An 18,827-nucleotide genomic window follows, 5' to 3' on the forward strand; every position below is an offset into this window, starting at 1 on the left:
CTCCCGGCTATAGCCTTATACCAAGCAAAGACTTCGGGGTCCGTCGAGTTCATCTCCCGAAGACTACGTTGCTGCAGCAATGAGCAAGGCTTCCCTTCTTCTATGGCTTGCAACTGACGGCCGAGCGCGTCGCATCCTGTATTACTTCGACCCCACGCGCTTGCGCAGGAAGGCGCATAGCTAATCGTGGCTTCAACGCACATCGGGAGAGGGGACGAGGCGGCGGAGTCGGCGGTGGCACAGCTGTGACGTTACGCGTCGCGCACCTGTGGCAAAACTCGCGCTTGCGCAGTAGGAGCAGATGGGGAAGACTGGCGAAATCGCTTCGGCTAGCTTATTGTAGCTTTCGCTACAAAATCGCTGAATGAGACACTGCTGTCGGCAGACTGGATGTTAGCGCATGTCGTACCAATACCCAAAAGTGGTTCGAGAAATTTTCGTGCCAACTATAGACCCGTTTCATTAGCTAGCATTACATGTGAAGTTGTCGAGCGCGTTCTTTACAGTTCTATAATGGCACATTTAAACAAGCACACCGTTCCTAATAACTCTCAGCAAGGTTTACGTGGCGGCTTTTCTTTCGCAATACAGTTGGTTGAGCTCATCAAAGATGCGGCGGTGACTGTGTATTCTTGGATTTTAATAAGGCTTTGATACAGTTTGTCCCACCTTTGTTCCTAAATTGCCGAGTTCGTCAAATGTTTAGGGGAAGCCCCCAGGTGGTGTAAATATGTAATTCGAGAGTGATTACTCATTTTCATCCGCCCAAGCGCAGCCATACGGCTACAAAGGAGAGCTATACAGCTTTTTAGAAACTTCGCAGTTAAAGAAAATTTGGTATTAAAAATGTAAACGTATTAAAAATGTGCTTTCGTAAAGATGAAATCACTTCGTTTGAAGTCTGCTTAAATTATACAATCCAGCAGTCCTTTTAAACATAATTGAAGCACACTTTCAGCTGCCGTAGAACAATGTAGGGCTCGAAATTGAGTTTCGGGAAATGGCATTTGCATGTTGGCAATGTATTTGAAGTGTACTTTCGTAAATACGAAATTTATTCGTCCAAAGTATACTTCAATTGTAACGAATGAGCTGTCCGCGTTAACTTAATTTCAGCGCACTTAGAGCTGCCGTTGAACAGTCTAGTGCTGGAAACTGCGTTTAGAAAAGTGGCATTTGCATGTTGGCATTGTATTTAAAGTGCCCTTTCGTAAACACGAAATATGATTCGTTTCCGGGAACAGTGAAATCACGTTTCTCGGAACAGTGAAAAATCTCCTTTTTATGTCATCCTTATGTGTATGGTGACTTCTAGCAGGAAGCACATCACCATTTATTTAAAATACGTGTGGACAGTATCATAGCATTATACTTGCAAGGGCGCCATGCGCACCTCCGGGCCCGAACATGCCAGCGAAAAGGACCCCGACTAGCAAGGCCGACCGGTCCCATAGACGCCCATGTACTTGTTGGTTGACAGTTCGACTACTGACCGATGCCTGACGCAAGTTACGACTAGCAGTACGATTCCATATAGCCCTCAGATTCAAACGCGTCTACCTCGAAACTTGAGCGACGATTTGGGGCCCATAATGTTCGCACAAAAATTACCGCACCGAGCAAGATAATGTGTCGTCTATCGGGTGGCTAATAGAGCGTGTTCAAAGTTATTACTGCAGACAAGATTCGCAGCATAAATAAAACCCACAGAGAAGACAAGGAACACACAAGACAGGACTGTGCTGCACTTCTGATTTTATTTGAAAAAGGTCGACGTTTAAACACATTCAGCTACCGCGAGGTGAAACCTAAACACAATCATCCAAAAAAGCCATTTCATTCTGCAGCAATGACAGTGAAACCGTGCTGATGCAATTATCACCAGCTTTCCTATAATAATAAAGGCTTCGAGAATCTCGCGCTGAAGCTTATTCTTGACGTGACCCAGAAACTGTGCCTTCTTAAACCTAGGTTTGCATTTGCAAGTCCGGCGGCGTACAGCAAGATGGCCGCTGATACCATCTTTTACAAGATTGAAGTGTTCTAGCGCTCTTTCATTAAAACAACGCCTTGTTGGCCAATGTACAGTATTCAGCGTTTTTATCGTTGACACTTTCAAAAATTTCCCCGCCTCAACCGCTGGCTCGTTTGCGGTGAAACTGCACACAGAGCTTGCGTATTATGGTAACTTTTGTATCGTAGCAAGTTTGACAATGGTACTTACTTAGTTCAGGCGCACATGATGCGAAAACGTAAGCGTCTACGACAGATCGGCGAGCCAAAATAATAATAATAATAATAATAATAATAATAATAATAATAATAATAATAATTGGTTTTTGGGGAAAGGAAATGGCGCAGTATCTGTCTCATATATCTTTGGACACCTGAACCGCGCCGTAAGGGAAGGGATAAAGGAGGGAGTGAAAGAAAGGAAGAATAGGTGCCGTAGTGGTGGGCTCCGGAATAATTTCGACCACCTGGGGATCTTTAACGTGCACTGACATCGCACAGCACACGGGCGCCTTACGTTTTTCCTCCATAATAACGCAGCCGCCGCGGTCGGGTTCGAACCCGGGAACTCCGGATCAGTAATCGAGCGCCCTAACCACTGAACCACTACAACCCGCAGACGACGCTTTTTCGCTAAAAACCGGCAGTGGCGCCATCTGTTTTGGGCAATGGAAACCGTTACGACAAGGCCGCCGAGGCGAGCATTGCAAACAATATTCTTTAAAAGGTAAAGCCTCGTTAAATCATATGTTCTGATATTTTTCCGCTTAATTAGTCGAAAATGTTGTAAGCGCTTCAGTAGAAGCAGACGAAACGACAGGAACGGCATATTCAAACGGCCCGCGCTCCTTGCAACGCTCTCCTCGACGGCCTTGATGTGACGCTTTGCGCTACCGCTAACAGATGGCGCCACTGCCGCCCTTCAGCGAAAAAGCGTCGTCTGCGGGTTTTGGCTCGCCGATCTCTCGTAACATCCGCATCATGTGCGCCTGAACTAAGTAAGTACCATTGTCAAACTTTCTACGATACAAAAGTTACCATAACACGCAAGCTCTGTGTGCAGTTTCACCGCAAACGAGGCAGCGGTTGAGGCGGGGAAATTTTTGAAAGTGGCAGCGATAAAAACGCACAAAACTGTACACTTTTTTACACATAAGGGGAATGCTATAAACTACCTTTGTTGCACAATTTGTGAACTTTATGACGTGCTTAATATTACACGGCACCTTTCTTGTGATCACCGGGCAAATTTGAGACAACTTGCACGGTAATGAAAATACAACGTTAACGTTGATACTGTAGAAGCTTGGGCAAGTTGGTGTGACATGGTTTTTCAGTAGCGCAGGGGACAAAGGACGTGACAAGTGCACAGACACGGCGCTGAACTTACAACTGGTTTATTGAGGTGATTTTCACTACTTAAATACAGTGGCAACCAATCTCAAATGAAAAGACAGATACACAAAACAGATTGACGAAAATGACAATTCCTGAGCACAGGTCTATAGTGGCACAAGGCCAGCTGCTCACGTTTTTCTATTCTCATCAAGGAAACGTAGTTCTTTATCGGACAGAGCTATTGAGGCAACGCTTATTCATTCATCTTTATTTAAGTAGTAGTATTTAAGTAGTGAAAATCACCTCAATAAACCACTTGTAAGTTCAGCGCCGTGTCTGTGCACTTGTCACGTCCTTTGTCCCCTGCGCTGCTGAAAAACCAACGTTAACGTTGTATCGGCCGGCGACTTTCTTCACATTGTGGAATATGTTATGCAGGTCCGGTATTACCTGAGTGTTTTCCTGTTTCTCTTCTTTATCATCCGCTCCTTTACTTCTCTTTCTTTTCTGCATTAGGCTCTCACAAACAGCTGAAACACCGTCATCAGGGAAGCCGGACATGCGTAGCCGCTCGACTTGCTGATTGACACTATCGGTCATTTGATGGGGGCAAGTTTCTTTCCAGGGCAGCGTTGATGCAGTTCATTGCAATCCCGCGTTTTATGATCTTAGAATGAGCACTGTTAAAAGGGATAAGGGTCTTTTGTGACCTGGGGTTATACTTCCAATAGATGTAGATCGTTCCGAAAGAAATTCCGAGATCTAAAAACTGTGTGTTGCATGCGCATGGAAGTTCGCAAGTGAATTTTAAACCTCTTGCTGCAGGTTTAAAAGCCGTGATAATCTCTGCAACTGCGTAGTCAAGGGACGAAATACGCGAATTGTCAAGGATCACCATGTAATCATCGCCATATCTAAAAATAATTTTAACATGAAGGCCCTTTAGTGAAATGTTAACGCTCTTATCGACAAAACAAAGATAGTTGCCAGAAAGTATGCGAGCTACTGAAGAACCTATGAAAACACCGGGCTTTTGGATATAAAAACGATCATTAAAATGGATGTTCGTGGTTCGAAGATAAAATTCTAAAAGCGTTAAAATTTTATCACTGTTGACACCTCATACATTGCGAAAAAACAGTCCTCCCGTCTCTTCAATCAACTGCCTTACGGATTTAAACAAATCGTCAAGCGGTACGGAGTAATTAAGTTATTCAACATTTACGGAGAACGCAATGGTATCGGAAGCAATCAGGTTTTGCTCTCGGCCGCGTTCTTGGACGATATCGTGTGACCCTCTAACCAGGAAAGGATCTTATAACTTCAATCTTCTTAACTGCCTTTGCAGGTATTGTGCTCCAGCAGATTGCCAGCAGTTCTTTTCTGAAACAACGACTCGAAACGGGAATTGCGGCTTGTGTGTTTTACAAGAGAAGAAAGGTTCGATTCTAGGCTTTCGTTTTCAGATGCCTTGACTACACTTGCGACGGAATCGAGACGCATTTCATGTAGTAGTTCGTCTTGGCATGAAATTGGCGAAATTGGCATGAGCGTACGGCGCTTCGCGTTTTAAAAAAATCAGTAATGCCTAATTTTGAACCCGCTATATAAGGCAAGCTAAGTAATATGCTTGTCTTAGCAGTTCCTGTTTGCTGGGGTCGCTTGCTGTCGGCATTTGGTGTGGGGCGATAGCTTTCCCGTCCAAGTCCCGTCACGATCCTTGACAACGTGTTTCCTCTGGAACTGGCTCCTTGTGCTTAAAGCCGGTTCAGTCATTAATTCTGCTGTTGACAACACTGATCAGTCGCATCCAGTAAATCCGACTGGTACATCTGGTTTCAGCTGAATTAAATGTAGTTTTAATGTAACAATTATATACTTTAACGTAATGTATTGTATTTAATGTATATTTTAGTATATTTCAAATGTATGCTAAATATAGTAAGTGGAAACAAGTTGAATTATTTATGTATTTGTCAGAGTGTTAAACACATTATTCCTACCATACGTAGAAAGCATTAAAAATTGGTTTGTGGGGAAAGCAAACGGCGCAGTATCTGCCTCGGGTCTCGGCGGACACCGGAACCGGGCCATAAGGGAAGGGATAAAGGAGGGACTGGGAGATGAAAGGAAGAAAGAGGTGCCGTAATGGAGTGCTACGGAATAATTACGACCACCTGGGGATGTTTAACGTGAACTGTCATCGCATAGCACACGCGCGGGTTTGCTTGTCGCCTCCATCATCGCATAGCAATTTAGGCATAGGGACAGAAAATAGAAAATTAATATGAAATGCAATGTGCGCGAAATGCATTTTAGCACATCCTTTCTTCGCTAAGGGCCTTCTGCGCTTTTTATTTATTCATGCTTCCCTCAAGGCCCACCAGAGGAGGGTATCACATAAATGGGGGGGGGGGGGGGCAATGCAATTATTTTAATAAGCGCGGTACTTTTTGGCAACAAGTGTAACAAAAAAGGTTAATTAAAACATAACCATAACACAAAAAGAAAAAATGAACACAAACACAAACAGCAAATTTTTACAAACTTCCGTCACAGCAAAGAAGTTCTTGGAAGTTTTTAATGTCAGTTTCTGTGGCTGATGGCAGACTACCGTATTTACTCGCGTAATGAACCCACTCGCGTAATGAACCCACCCCCCACTTTCTTAGACGAGAAATGAATTTTTTTTTTCCGTCGCCGAAATGTCGCTTCCATGAAATCGAAAACGAAACCTCTGCTTATAGCGCCATGCCTGCGCTGCGGCGGCAGTGCGAAGTAAAGACAAACGCACTTCAACGGCGCTGGTCGCCATTTCGCTAGCACTTCGCTTTGTTGCTGTTGGAGTTGAGTGCGCGCTACGGCCTTGGCGTTATTTCGTGCGTCCTCTGCATTTGCTGTGCGTTGTGTACGGCCTTGGCGTTATTTCGTGCGTGCTGTGCGTTGTGTGATGGGGCGTTACGCTAGTTACACGGCAGCTTTCAAACTCAAGGTTGTGGAGCATGCCTTAGAGCATGGAAACCGTGCGGCTGGACGGCATTTCAGTGTGGACCCCGTGCGTGCGCGCTACTGGAGGAACCAGCAGGACGAACTGAGAGCGACGAAGAAAGATCGCCGCGCCTTTCGAGGGCCGAAGCAGGGCAAGTTTCCTCGCGTGGAAGAAGAAGTCTTGAATTATGTCAAGAGGCTCCGCAATGAAGGATGTGCCGTGTCCCATGAGCTCATACAGAATCACGCGCGGGCCACTGCAAGAGGCCATGGCATTCCCGCAAATGAATTTAAGGCCAGTTTTGGCTGGACGACGCGTTTCATGCGACGGAACGGGCTGTGCCTCAGAAGGCGCACAACGTTATGCCAACGGCTGCCGGCGGATTGCGACGACAAAGTGCGTGATTTCCACCGCTTTGTTATTCGTGTCCGTGAGGAGAAAAAGTTTCTGCTATCGCAGATCGGGAACGCGGATCAGACGCCTATCTGCTTCGACATGCCAAGAAACAGCACGGTCGATACCAAAGGTTCTAAAAGTGTGCTGGTGAAGACGACGGGCGCTGAGAAGCAGCGGTGTACCGTGATGTTGGCGATAACAGCGGACGGCAGGAAGCTGCCTCCGTTCGTTATCTTCAAGAGAAAAACTCTGCAAAAGGGAGCTCTTCCGGCTGGTATCCACGTTCGCGCACATGAGAAGGGGTGGATGTCGGCTGATCTGATGTCCGACTGGCTGAAAACAGTCTGGGGACGGGGGCCCGGAGAACTGCTTCTGCCATCGCTGCTTGTTCTCGACAGCTTCCGCGGTCATCTCGAAAAAAATGTCCGCCGCCGAATGACCGAGTTGCGCACGGACCTCGCTGTCATCCCAGGTGGCCTTACATCACTGCTGCAGCCCCTTGATGTGTCAGTGAATAAGCCCTTCAAGGACAACGTGCGGCGGCTCTATGCTGAGTGGATGGCCGCGGGGAACCACGACCTGACTCCCGCAGGCAAGATCAGGAGGCCCACCATCGACATGCTGTGCCGATGGGTCCTAGAAGCGTGGAGCATGATATCCACTGAGGTCATCATCCACAGCTTCAAAAAGACCGGCATCTCAAACAGCCTTGACGGCACCGAAGACGACGCACTGTGGGCCGACGCCGATGCTGACGATGTGGCAAGCGACATTAGTCGAAGTGACTCAGATAGCGAGACCGAGTGAGGTCTTAAGTAGCCAGAGGCTTGTGAATAAAAATGTATTTTTATTCACATTCATCGCGTACGTGTTTGTACTATAAAGGTAAGGTTGTGACCGCGATTTTCCTCAATGTGACATGAAATTTCGACCTTCTCAAAAATTTCGAAAAATTTTTTCCCGCGTAATGAACCCACCCCCTAAATTTATGTCAATCTATGTGGAAAAAAGGTGGGTTCATTACGCGAGTAAATACGGTATTCCTTCAGTGATAATGCGGGGAATGAATGAATGGGCTAAAGACGACGAATGACACTTGCGCGTATAGCTTTGAAAGAATGATCACGGCGTGGAAAGATGGCCTGAGGTGGCAAACAAATCACTGCGAAAGGATGGGTTGTGATAAAGCTTACGGAAAAGTGTCAAACGAGCAAGTTTTCGGCGATGTGACAAATCTTCCAGTTCAGAACGTTTTTTTAATGCTGTGACACTTGTGAAGGGAGAGCAGTCTGAAAATATGAAGTGAATAGCACGATTCTGTTAGGATTCGATGTTAGTGTTAACGTATAGGCTTGAGCAGGGTCCCAAAAGGCCGCAACATATTCGGTTTAAGACGTATTAGAGTCATATAAGCAAGTTTTTTTCACTTCTATAGGAGTGTGTTCTGACGTTGCATTTAAGAAGACCAAGTGAGCGGTTAGCGGACGCTAGGTTGAGGTTGATATGGTGATGCCATGTTACCCCAAGGTACTGGTATGTTGTTGTTAGTTCTACAGCATTGTGATAACGAGTATAAATGTAATATATCTGTTTTGTTTTATAAACGTTTAATGTCATTAACCAGGATGAGATCCATAAGCTTACTGCGTTCAGGTCAGATTGTAGGGATTGGCTGTCACTAGTAATGTTACGGTTAATTACGCAGTGATAAGCGAAAAGTCGAATTTTAGATTGTACACAGGCAGGTAAATCATTAATATAGATTAGAAAAAGCAAAGGCCCGAGCACGCTTCCTTGTGGTTCTTCAGATGTCATATCATCATAGGAAGAGTTAGAATTATTTACTGAGGTGAACTGTGCTCTAGACGATAGAAAGGCCTTAATCAAAGCGAGCACATTAGAATGGATGTTGAGCTATGCTAGTTTCAGTAGAAGTCTGCTGAGGAACCCGATCGACAGCCTATGAAAAATCCAGAAACACTGCGTCTACCTGAAAGCCTGCGTGAAGCGATAATTGAAAGCTATTAACAAAGCCAAATAGTTGATGTCACATGAAAATCTCTCTGGGAGATTGTGCTGATATTTGAAAATAATTTTATGATCTTTGAGGTACTTAATGACTTGGCTGTGGATGATATGCTCAAAAAGTTTGAAAACGATGCGGGTTAACGAGATGGGTCGATAGTTCTATGGAGAGGAGCACTCACCACCTTGAAATAAAGGTATCACTTTTGACTGCAGTTTCAGTCAACTGCATAGTAACGTCAAGCAACAGTTATATGTTACACACGTCCGCTCAGTCCTCGAATATGGTTCCGTATGCTAAGACCGTTATTATTCAAAACACATAAGCAATCTTCAGAAACTGCAAAACAGGGCAGTGCATTTCGTAATCCGGAACTACGTCAAAACGTAGAGCATGACCAGCAGCAAACGCACTATTCGATTGAGTGAATTGAAAGACCGCAGGGAAAACCTTCGTGGTAAACTTTTTCATACTAGTTATTACTCACACACAGGTACGGATCGTGAAAAATACACGAGGCCTCCTTCTTATGTTTCACAATGCAACCACAATAAAAAAAAAACGCGAATATCGTTTCCACAATAGCCCGTTTCGTTATCTTTATTTTGTTCAGACGGCCCGTAGCTGGAAAATTTTATCGACCGAAGTTGTTTCCATGTAGCAGTGATACCTTTTTACACATTTTTAATGCCTTACAAGTTTTGTGTGACTTAGTGCTTTTTTTTGTGTGCTCTGTTTTGATTTCCTCTTTCCCATATGTGCCCCCCTCCCCTCCCTGCTCTAATGCTCCAAGACGATGAAGGTATCCAATAAATTAAACACACTGAGGGCAACGAAGCCAGCCATGGGAAGAAAATGATAGGTGTGACGTTAAGAGACCAAAAGCGGTTAGAGTGGGTGAGGGAACAAACGCGGGTTAATGACATCCTGGTCGCAATCGAGAGGAAGAAATGGGCTTGGGCCGGGCGTGTAACGCGAAGGCAAGATAACCGCTGGTCCTTAAGGGTAACTGAATGGATTCCAGTAGAAGCCAAGCGTTGCAGGGGGCGGCAGAAAGTTACGTGGCCGGCTGAAATTTAGAAGTTTGCAGACATAGGGTGGGTGCAGGTGGCACAGGATAGGATAAAATAGAGAGACATGGGAGATGGCTTTGTTGTGCAGTGGACGGTGTCAGGCTGATGATGAAAAGAAAAATAGTCAGCCACTACCGGGAGGGCTTCTCAGTCCAGGAGCCCTCGTTCGCTCCCTCTAGCATGGCTGGCGTCTGCATGCGAGAGGGGAAGAAAGCCTCTCGGACTCACCTCGTTGATGCAGCGGTGACCGTGGCGGTCCAGGAACTGTCTGAACGCCGGCCCGGCGTCACTGTTCAGTAGCCAGAGCAGGGCGTCCTGCGTGCGAAACGAGCTGATTCAAGGTCTAGCCAACTTTAAGCGAAAGCGCTTCTAAAAAAATGGATGCAACTGCTGCGACTACAGTGGGTTAATTCTAGCGCGGTTATTTATTTATTTTACATGCTCTTCTGGCCCGAATAAATTATACAAAATAGCGGGGAAATAAAAGCGGGAAATTGAGTAGAACAGTAGTACAAGGCTAGAAAATAGCGAAAAATGCACGTTTTTAAGTCCCTACTTCAAGTGTGTGATCAGAACGAGATGATACGTTCGAGGGGAGAGCAAAAAAATTATGGTTTGAGACAGTTGTATGATAATATATTCGGTGAAATTAAGTCCAAAGGTATCACGGCGCAAGTATTTTTAAATTAATTATTGCCTAGCGACAAGAGATGAAGTGGGCTGCGCAGTTTCAAATAGTTCTGAGTGCAGCACTGAAAGAAGCTGGTAAATATGGTAGTGCCGCTAGCACCACATTGAGCTGTCACATCTCTACCGAAATACGTTTTATCCATACACCATCATTCGGACGGCGATACAGACATAGTTGTTTATTCATGTGCTGCCTGGATTATTCAAGTTCTCGAGCTTAATTTTGTTTTATCGCTGTAAATAAGAAAAGAACAGAGGTGCGACACAACATGTGAGGCGTGCGGATGATTGTAAGCAAAAGATTTCACGGCATTGTACTGTCGCTATCAGGGCAGCGTAGCTCGTAGCACTGAGATGCTGTGCGCACTAAATTAAACAGTGTTGCTGTTAATATGATCAGCAAATCCTCTTCGGCATATCATTAATGTGCGTGTTTTGCCTAAAAATATATTTAAAAGCAGTACACTTGTTTCAAGGTTTAACTAGATAGTCTGTACTGAAAACCCATGACAAATGAAAACTGCAAAAGTATGACATCTTATAATGCCTGAGGCGCCTGCTGCTTGCTGCTCCCCTAGTTAGAGCTCTCGCGATCCTTAGGCAGCGGGATATAGTCGGATACAATTCAAGAACGAAGCGGCAGATTCCATCAAAAGAGACCCTCCAACCAACGGCGTCGACCACTGCGGTTAACCATGCTTCACCAACTAGCCCCACAACGTGTTTCGTTAATCTGATCAAGCTGTGGCTAAACCAGTTTCATCTGCCACCTACTGCAATGTCAGGCTGGGAGGTCCAACTAGATTAACCACGAAGTCATGAAAATCGGTTGACGCCGTTGGCCGGAAAGACACCTTTGAGGGTCATTTGCCGCTTAATTTCTGAGTTGTATCCAACTACAGTGCGTTACATCGGCTCTGGTCTGCTTGCTTCTAACCAACTGTACATGTAGCAACCCTCGCTTGCTGCGCGGCTTGACTGACAGCGGGAAACGGTAATCGAGGACATCTCGTTCGCCGTCCACCAGGGCCATTCCCACGAGCATTGGCACCCGGAGGCCGTGGGTCGCAGTCTGCCATCTCTGAAAACGGCGTGCTAGCGGAAGAACGTGTCACTGCATAAGCACCCTTACCAGAGCAGGACACAGTGAAATTATCCAAGCTACGTTTACTGCAAGACATAATTATTTTCTACTAATGTCCATTTCAACCTCACCTGCGACAACTGCGGCTGCAAACTTCCTGCTCTCGTCAGACTACACATCTTGCGTCATGTGCTGCTACGGGTCCCATTATGTTTACACGATGTAATTACCAAAACGTTCAATAGACCAGCGCTCTTGTACGCCATGCTATGCAGTGCACACAGGCCAATGTAGTGAAAGACGGACAAAGCATACCTCTGGGTCCATGGCCTTGAAGCTCTTGCTCTCCGGGTGGGTGCTAATTTGCGATGCCATCTCCTGGTAGCAGAAAAAAGAAGCTTTTTTGGAGCGTTGACAAATACTGAACTCTTCTTCGTTCGTAACATCAACTGTTGGGTATTCGAGAAAGGACTTCAAGTGCTCTTATTCCTGCCGGAGCTCACATAAGCGTCAAAAGAAGTAACTGTGCTCTTCATCGTCCGAGAGGCCCGGGGAGAGGTTCCCGGTGTGCGCTCTGCATGTCCTTTTGGCACCTAGCTAATTCTCAAAGAAAACGTTCTCGAGCCATCGCTGAAGGATGATGCAGGTTCCATACTACACTCGCTAATCTGTGATACCACGAATATTACTTTTCTTTCGCATCAACTGCCAGGAAGAACAAACACCAATATCAATATAGCTGCAATTTCTCATTGAAACCTGTGCTTGTATAAAATAATTGTGAGTGTGTGTATTATGGCGATCAATACGCGGTCGTAAACAGCATTTCGAAAGGAAGTCGCAGTCGGACTCGGCATCTTACGCCATCGCACATTTCCTCTTCACGCACACGCTTTCTCCCTGCCCATGTTTTCAGCGCCTTCCGTCGAGTCATATTTAATATGACCAGAAATGTTCCAATGCCGGTTAGATGAATTATCTGATCACATAGTAACAACACATTCTTTTAATAAGAGCACCTGCAAGCAGCCGACAAAACACGACACGAAACAACTTTCCGTCACCAATGTCCAGCCAACTCTTAATGTGCTTGTGTCATACAGAACACCCCCATAAACGAACCAGCATTAACAGCTCGGAAGACATTCAGAACCGCGCCACATTCTTTGTATTTGTATGCTATAAATGCCGACCTTAAGGTGCACAATAGGGGAATCTGAACTCATATTTTTCCCGCGGGAACTCTATCCATACGTTCCAGGCATTCTTAGAAGCTTCGAAATATTTTCCTGTGCGGCCGATTGCCCTAATTAAATCAGAACAAACGTCCCGGCTCTCGCATTTTTTTTTTTAATTCAACTCGGTAGGTAGGAGCAGTCAACCAACGCGTCAGCCAGTCCCGTGGCGGCTTGCCGCTCTGCCAGCGGCGGAGTGATACGTAAATCAAAGAGTCCCTGTGTATTTTTATTTGTGTGGGCCTGATTTTCGGCTATATTGTCTGTGACTGAAACTGTTCATTCAGAGAAACCTAAGATACAAAATAATAGCGAAAGCGAAGCCGCCGCTAGACTGGCTGAAAGGAACTCCACGCGTTGGTTGACTCCGCCTACCTACCGCGTTGAGTTAAAAAAAATGTGAGAGCCAGGACGTTCAATCCAATTTAATTAGGGTAATCGGCCACATAGGACAATAATTCGAAGTCTCTAACAACGCCGGGAACGAGTAGATATAGTTCCCGCGGTAAAATGACGAGGTCAGATTCCTGTTTAGTGCACCTTTAACTGATACGACTTATATCCATACCGCGCACAAGTTCGCGTCACGTGTTTGAATAAGATACTTCTTGTTCGAACGAGCAGCCTTACATAGCTATAGGTATTTACAGGCAGCGACTTACCTTATCCGAGTGGCCGCGGCATCTTCAGAATATTAAAGGTTTTTTCCTCGAGCTTCTGTTTACGTTTTAACTTTTTCCACGCATTATCAGCCGATGTAATCTGGTGTGCCTGAAGTCTTACGAGCAGCGGCTTATAACTGTTTTTTTGGGGGAAAGGAAATGGCGCAGTATCTGCCTCATATATCGTTGGACACCTGAACCGCGCCGTAAGGGAAGGGTAAAGGAGGGAGTGAAAGAAGAAAGGAAGAGAGAAGTGCCGTAGTGGAGTGCTCCGGAATAATTTCGACCACCTGGGGATCTTTAACGTGCACTGACATCGCACAGCACACGGGTGCCTTAGCGTTTTTCCTCCATAAAAACGCAGCCGCCGCGGTCGGGATCGAACCCGGGAACTCCGGATCAGTAGTCGAGCGCCCTAACCACTGAGCCACCGCAGCGGGGTAAGCAAGGTTTATATTTTTGACCAGCGTTTATAACTGAGTGTACTTTGCTTATTTTCCGGTAGTGAACTTTGTTTTGTTTCTTAGCTACTGCTTTTGCATTCTTAGAGTTTAGTAGCTGCATGGCGCTTTCTGCTTTGTGCCAGTATTTTGTATTCTGGCATCGTTGGTGTATTTTTCTGCTAGTGTGCTCCTCTACTGTAATGACTGTAATGATAATATAGAGATAGTACCAAATAAATAAAATACGTTTCGCATCTTACCATCATTATCAGGCTAACTACTTAACCTCCTTGCCATTAACCGTCTTCTCTGCAAACGGTGGCCACCTTCGCGAACTTCGGGCTACGCATGCCTTCTCGTGGAGTACTTTCCGAGGCAGTTAAATGGACCAGGAAATGGGATCGAAGGTTGCTGGTAACGGGTGCATTGTGTCGAACTAATTCTTTTGAGCATTCGCTCTAAGTATGAGCCGTTGTAGCGTAACCGGCCATTCATTATTCATTTTTAAAATCTCTATTTTTAAAAATTCGGGGATAATTAGTGCGCGCGTAGTGACGGTTTTTGGAACTATTGTTCTAAGATGCGCCACTGTCATGGTGAGCGACAGGCCGCCGGACACTGCCATTCGCTTCAGCCACGACGTCACGGGTATACTTCCGGTAGCCGCGAGAGTCGTCTGCTCGTCTTGCTGGGCGAACCTCTCGGGCGTGCGCGAGCAAGGTCAGTGCCTATGCGCACGTGGTTCCGATTTGCTACTGCGCATCTTTCAGCTGGACGCTACCGAGTATTCGGCCGTGTATTTTGCGTGCCGCTCCGGGCGCATTATTGCCGAAAGTCATAGACGAGAAAGAGGACATCAGTAATGACTTGAGTATGTGCAAGAAGACCAGCAACAAGGGGAAGGGGGGAGAGGCGCGATAACCTTAAATCGGCAAATGAGCAGTCAACCGGTGACGTTTTCAGCGGCGCGGCGGGGGGTCAAATGTCTCGGCGTGAACGACTTGAGGGGTCAGTGCAGGAGCGTCAGTTTTAATCCCAGGTATCTTCCGTTTGAATGAAGCTAGCTCAGGCATTCTTGCGGCGTGGTGACGTGTGCTGGAACACCTTTCGCTCACATTCTTTACTCAACCTCGGCAATTATCCTTTCTGGTTCCTTTGAGCAACATCGGTAATTAGGTCTTCGCAATACATGCCGTTCCTATGCTCAATTCTTCTAGTTTATCTTAAATAGGGTATCATTTACTTGCTTTTGTCCGTTGACTCGCTCTGCTCTCTTCCTAACTGTTAATTATACATCAATAATTGTTTAGTGCTCCCTGAGTTGTTCTCTACTTAATGTCGGGCCGTTATTGTAAATTTCGTTAGCCTCCAAATTTATGTCCCCCACTCGTAGCACACAACAGTTGTATACGCTCTTTTTGACGGAAGCAGTTATAGGGTACATGCAGAAAGTGTTCCACTCTATTCTTATTCTTTTGATTATTTCCCTCTTACTGCCTGAGGAGATACATTCTGTGACAACTTCCAATGATTTTGTGCCTATCGTAAACTGCGGTGCCTTTCCGAGGCTAGCCAACATTACATTACGTTTTTGATCGTAATTTTTAACATCAGTATTATTTTTTGCTTGTCTCGGCTCTCGATCACTCTTTTGAATTCGTGCACTATGTTACATAGCAAAACAATTTTATCAGCAAATAAGTGAATTCTCTATTCACTTTTATCACCAAGTCTTCTCAGTGCAATTCTTGAACATCTCCGGTAGGCATTTTTACTTGGTGTTCTTTTTATCCTTACAGCTTTTAATTTTACAAACTGATAGATACGTCTGCGCGATTTGATGAGCTGGAAGTACACCAAGGCACACATCATATACCTATTATACTAATAAACCTTTTAAAACTAATGAATATATTTATTTTTGATGTGTGTGGGGGGGGGGGGGGGGGGCACGGCTAGATTTCTAAATTTATCGCCGCCAACAACAAAGGTGAGCACTGTTTTTAAATTTTCTTAATGGCCAATGTGGTTCGAAATATCGAACGTCAAAATACGCATTTGAAAGGTAGTTGAGTTGGCTTTCCTGCATTAAGGAATTTTAAAATGCCGTCGGTATGCCTAGTATCATCGCTGAAATGAAGTTAACGTCTAGATCATCAAACACATTATTTTCTCCTCATTTGCAACTTAATCTGAACTTAACACTGTGTATTATGGCATCAGAGGTTCAGATTTCACCCCTCTTAGGAGTTATTTAACGTCCCGCGCGCAATATACTCTGATCACTGGTGTACGCTCCGAGACAAAGTGTCATACGGAGTACCACAAGGGTCCATCCTAAGGCCAGTCTTATTCCTGATGTACATCAACGACATTGTTAATATACCAGGCGCTTCAAATCTGATGCTATATGCTGACGACACCGAATGTGTCCTTCACTGGAACTGGTTTAGAGGCATTATGTATGAAGGCGAATTATTGGATATTGAGCTTAACCTCATGGCTGGGATGTAGCCGCCTTGCACTGAACATGAACAAGACAAGGTATGCACTATTCCGCTCTGAAGTCTATACAATACACTGCACTGACGTCTTTAAAGTTTAAAGGTATGCGGACCTAAATCAGTCTTCGACTGCCTAATTCCTAGGTGCTGCATTCCAGGAAAACCTCTTGTGGAATGCGCATATTGACGCACTTAGAATTGATCTCCCTCGCGCTTTAGGCATCTTAAATAGAATAAGGTGTTATGTTCCAGTTAGTACCAAACGATAGATATATTATTCTTTCATCTACTCACGCCTTTGCTATTGCTCGCTCGTGTGGAAAACAACAATTTAATGCAAATTTAGATTCTCTTACTATCAATTCAAAAACGAGCAATACGAGCTATCGGTAACTTAGAGCTACCCGATAGTTGCGCGGTTCACTTCAAATCGTATGGGTTTTTTGAAATACACAGGCTCTACAAATACGAATTAACTCGAAGTTTGTCATCAATACCGGCGTGATGAAAAGATTTTCGAATCAAAATATCAGGAAAAAAGGAGTTAATACGACTTAAGGAGGAGCATTAATTATAATCAAGCCCTGACCGCGAACCAACTACGGGTACCAATAGATTAAGCTATAAGATACCAGTTATAATGACCCACTATTCAATGATTCAAGATTTATTAACAAATGCTCGCTCTCTAAACCAAATTAAGAAAATACTGAAGAACGTGTTCTTGAAGCAAGGGTTGCGCTCAATATTTCTTAAGAATTTTTTTCAAGTGAGCAGTTTCAGTCATGTTTATGTATTTTGGATGTCCATGTTTATGTGTTGTGTATTTTTTATTTTTTGGCAACCGTGCGTTGCTAGTATAACTGTATCATTAACCTTGTCTGTATTTTACGCCTGCAGAGACCTTTTAAATGTGAAAAAAGCGGGTTCCTATTTTCTTTTAATATTTACTTTGTTTTCTTTTTTATTTTCAGTCAGGAGGGCTCTTTAAAAGATGTGACTGTGTTTCTCATCCGTTTGTAAACAGTGTCACTATTTCTTTTTATCTGCACAAGACTGCCAACCGCTGTTGCCGCACGGTGGCGTGACCTCGTCAGGCAGTTTCCTGCCATCAGTCACGTCTCCCAAGATAGTGATGTAATATTGTCTTGAATAAATAAATAAATAACATTTCCTTCTGGTGTGCCAATTGGGGTAGAGAATAAATGTCAGTAAAACATCATCTGTTACCATACCGAGGAAATAGCCTCCTATATATTTGCTTAATTGCTTTCAGGGTCTGCTGTGATGCGTAATTATCAAGTAAAATTATTGGGCGTGACACTGAATAAAAATTTCAATTGAGAATCACGCACAGTGTGACATTCCTTGTGTGTGCTACGAGGTTCCGCGTTCGACGGCGCGGCGTAGACGGAGACCCAGATGACAGCGGCATCATCAATTACCCAGCCATGCTCTATGAGTGACGACCAGAACGAAGGGGTTTAAGCCCAACCGGACCCAACCGGACCCGCCGCCGCCGCCGCGGGGAAACGGGCTTTATCCTCCCCAATTGGCGTGGCGGTTCCAGGGGCGGCCCTCCCGAGCACATTCCAGGACAAGGGAACTGTCAGCGGGCCAGAGCGCACCTTACCTTGAGGAGCGAGTGTCAGTTGATGGATGGAGAATGCAGGCCGGTGACCCGCGGGAACTGTCAGCGGGCCAGAGCGCGCCTTACCACAGCCGACGCTATGCGCTACCTCGAAGACAACCTTCTTTCCCTCGGACTCAACACGTGAAGGGGGCGAGACCATAAGTGCGGTGGTATGTTTGTGCGCCCAAGTGAAAGCCCTAGCCCCCCCCCCCCCCTCCTTCCCCTCCGGCGTGGGCGTCCTCACCCTAGGGAGTGTGGAGAAGAGGATATAAAAATCGACAAGCAGTACGGAAGAAGCACGCTCAGGACGACATCGTTCGCCAAGAGGGCATTCAGCGCCGAAGCCCGACGGCGTGCAGCTTCTGCCAGCAACCGCTCGAGCCCATCTCCGGAGCCACTCCATCGCCCCCATGAAGTCGTCGGCACGTAAGCTCGGACGCCCCAGCCTCTGAATCTTAATCATGTATAATTATTGAATATATCTGTTTGTTTAAACTGAGCCATACGGTGTCTCTTTGCCTCTCCGTCCCGTGTGGACCTGCGCATTATGGGGGTCATCACACTGGTGTCAGAAGTGGGGTCTCAAAAGCAAATGTCCTCTGAATGCTGCGACATTCATGACTTCAAAATTGTAATCAAAAGGGAATCACGGGACTGATTGTGGGAATTTTGCCCCCATTTGAGAGGCTTGAGGCACCGGAGTGCTTGAAAAAAAAATGTCTTTATCTGAGGGAGCTCCCA

General features: G+C 45.4%; 1 protein-coding gene across 4 annotated transcripts in view; it reads right to left on the minus strand.

Moving 5' to 3' along the window:
- Positions 1-18,827, minus strand: part of LOC144122121 (rifampicin phosphotransferase-like) — a 798,972-nt gene that overhangs the window by 127,680 nt on the left and 652,465 nt on the right. For all 4 annotated transcript variants that reach the window (XM_077655660.1, XM_077655659.1, XM_077655661.1 and 1 more), the window contains exons 29-30: positions 11,925-11,987; positions 10,064-10,150 (exon numbers count right to left, since the gene is read on the minus strand). In XM_077655660.1, the coding sequence (XP_077511786.1) occupies positions 10,064-10,150; positions 11,925-11,987 (150 nt within the window). The remainder of the gene's footprint in view (positions 1-10,063; positions 10,151-11,924; positions 11,988-18,827) is intronic.

This window comes from Amblyomma americanum, chromosome 2 (genome assembly GCF_052857255.1).
Source record: "Amblyomma americanum isolate KBUSLIRL-KWMA chromosome 2, ASM5285725v1, whole genome shotgun sequence".
Lineage (NCBI taxonomy): Eukaryota > Metazoa > Arthropoda > Arachnida > Ixodida > Ixodidae > Amblyomma > Amblyomma americanum.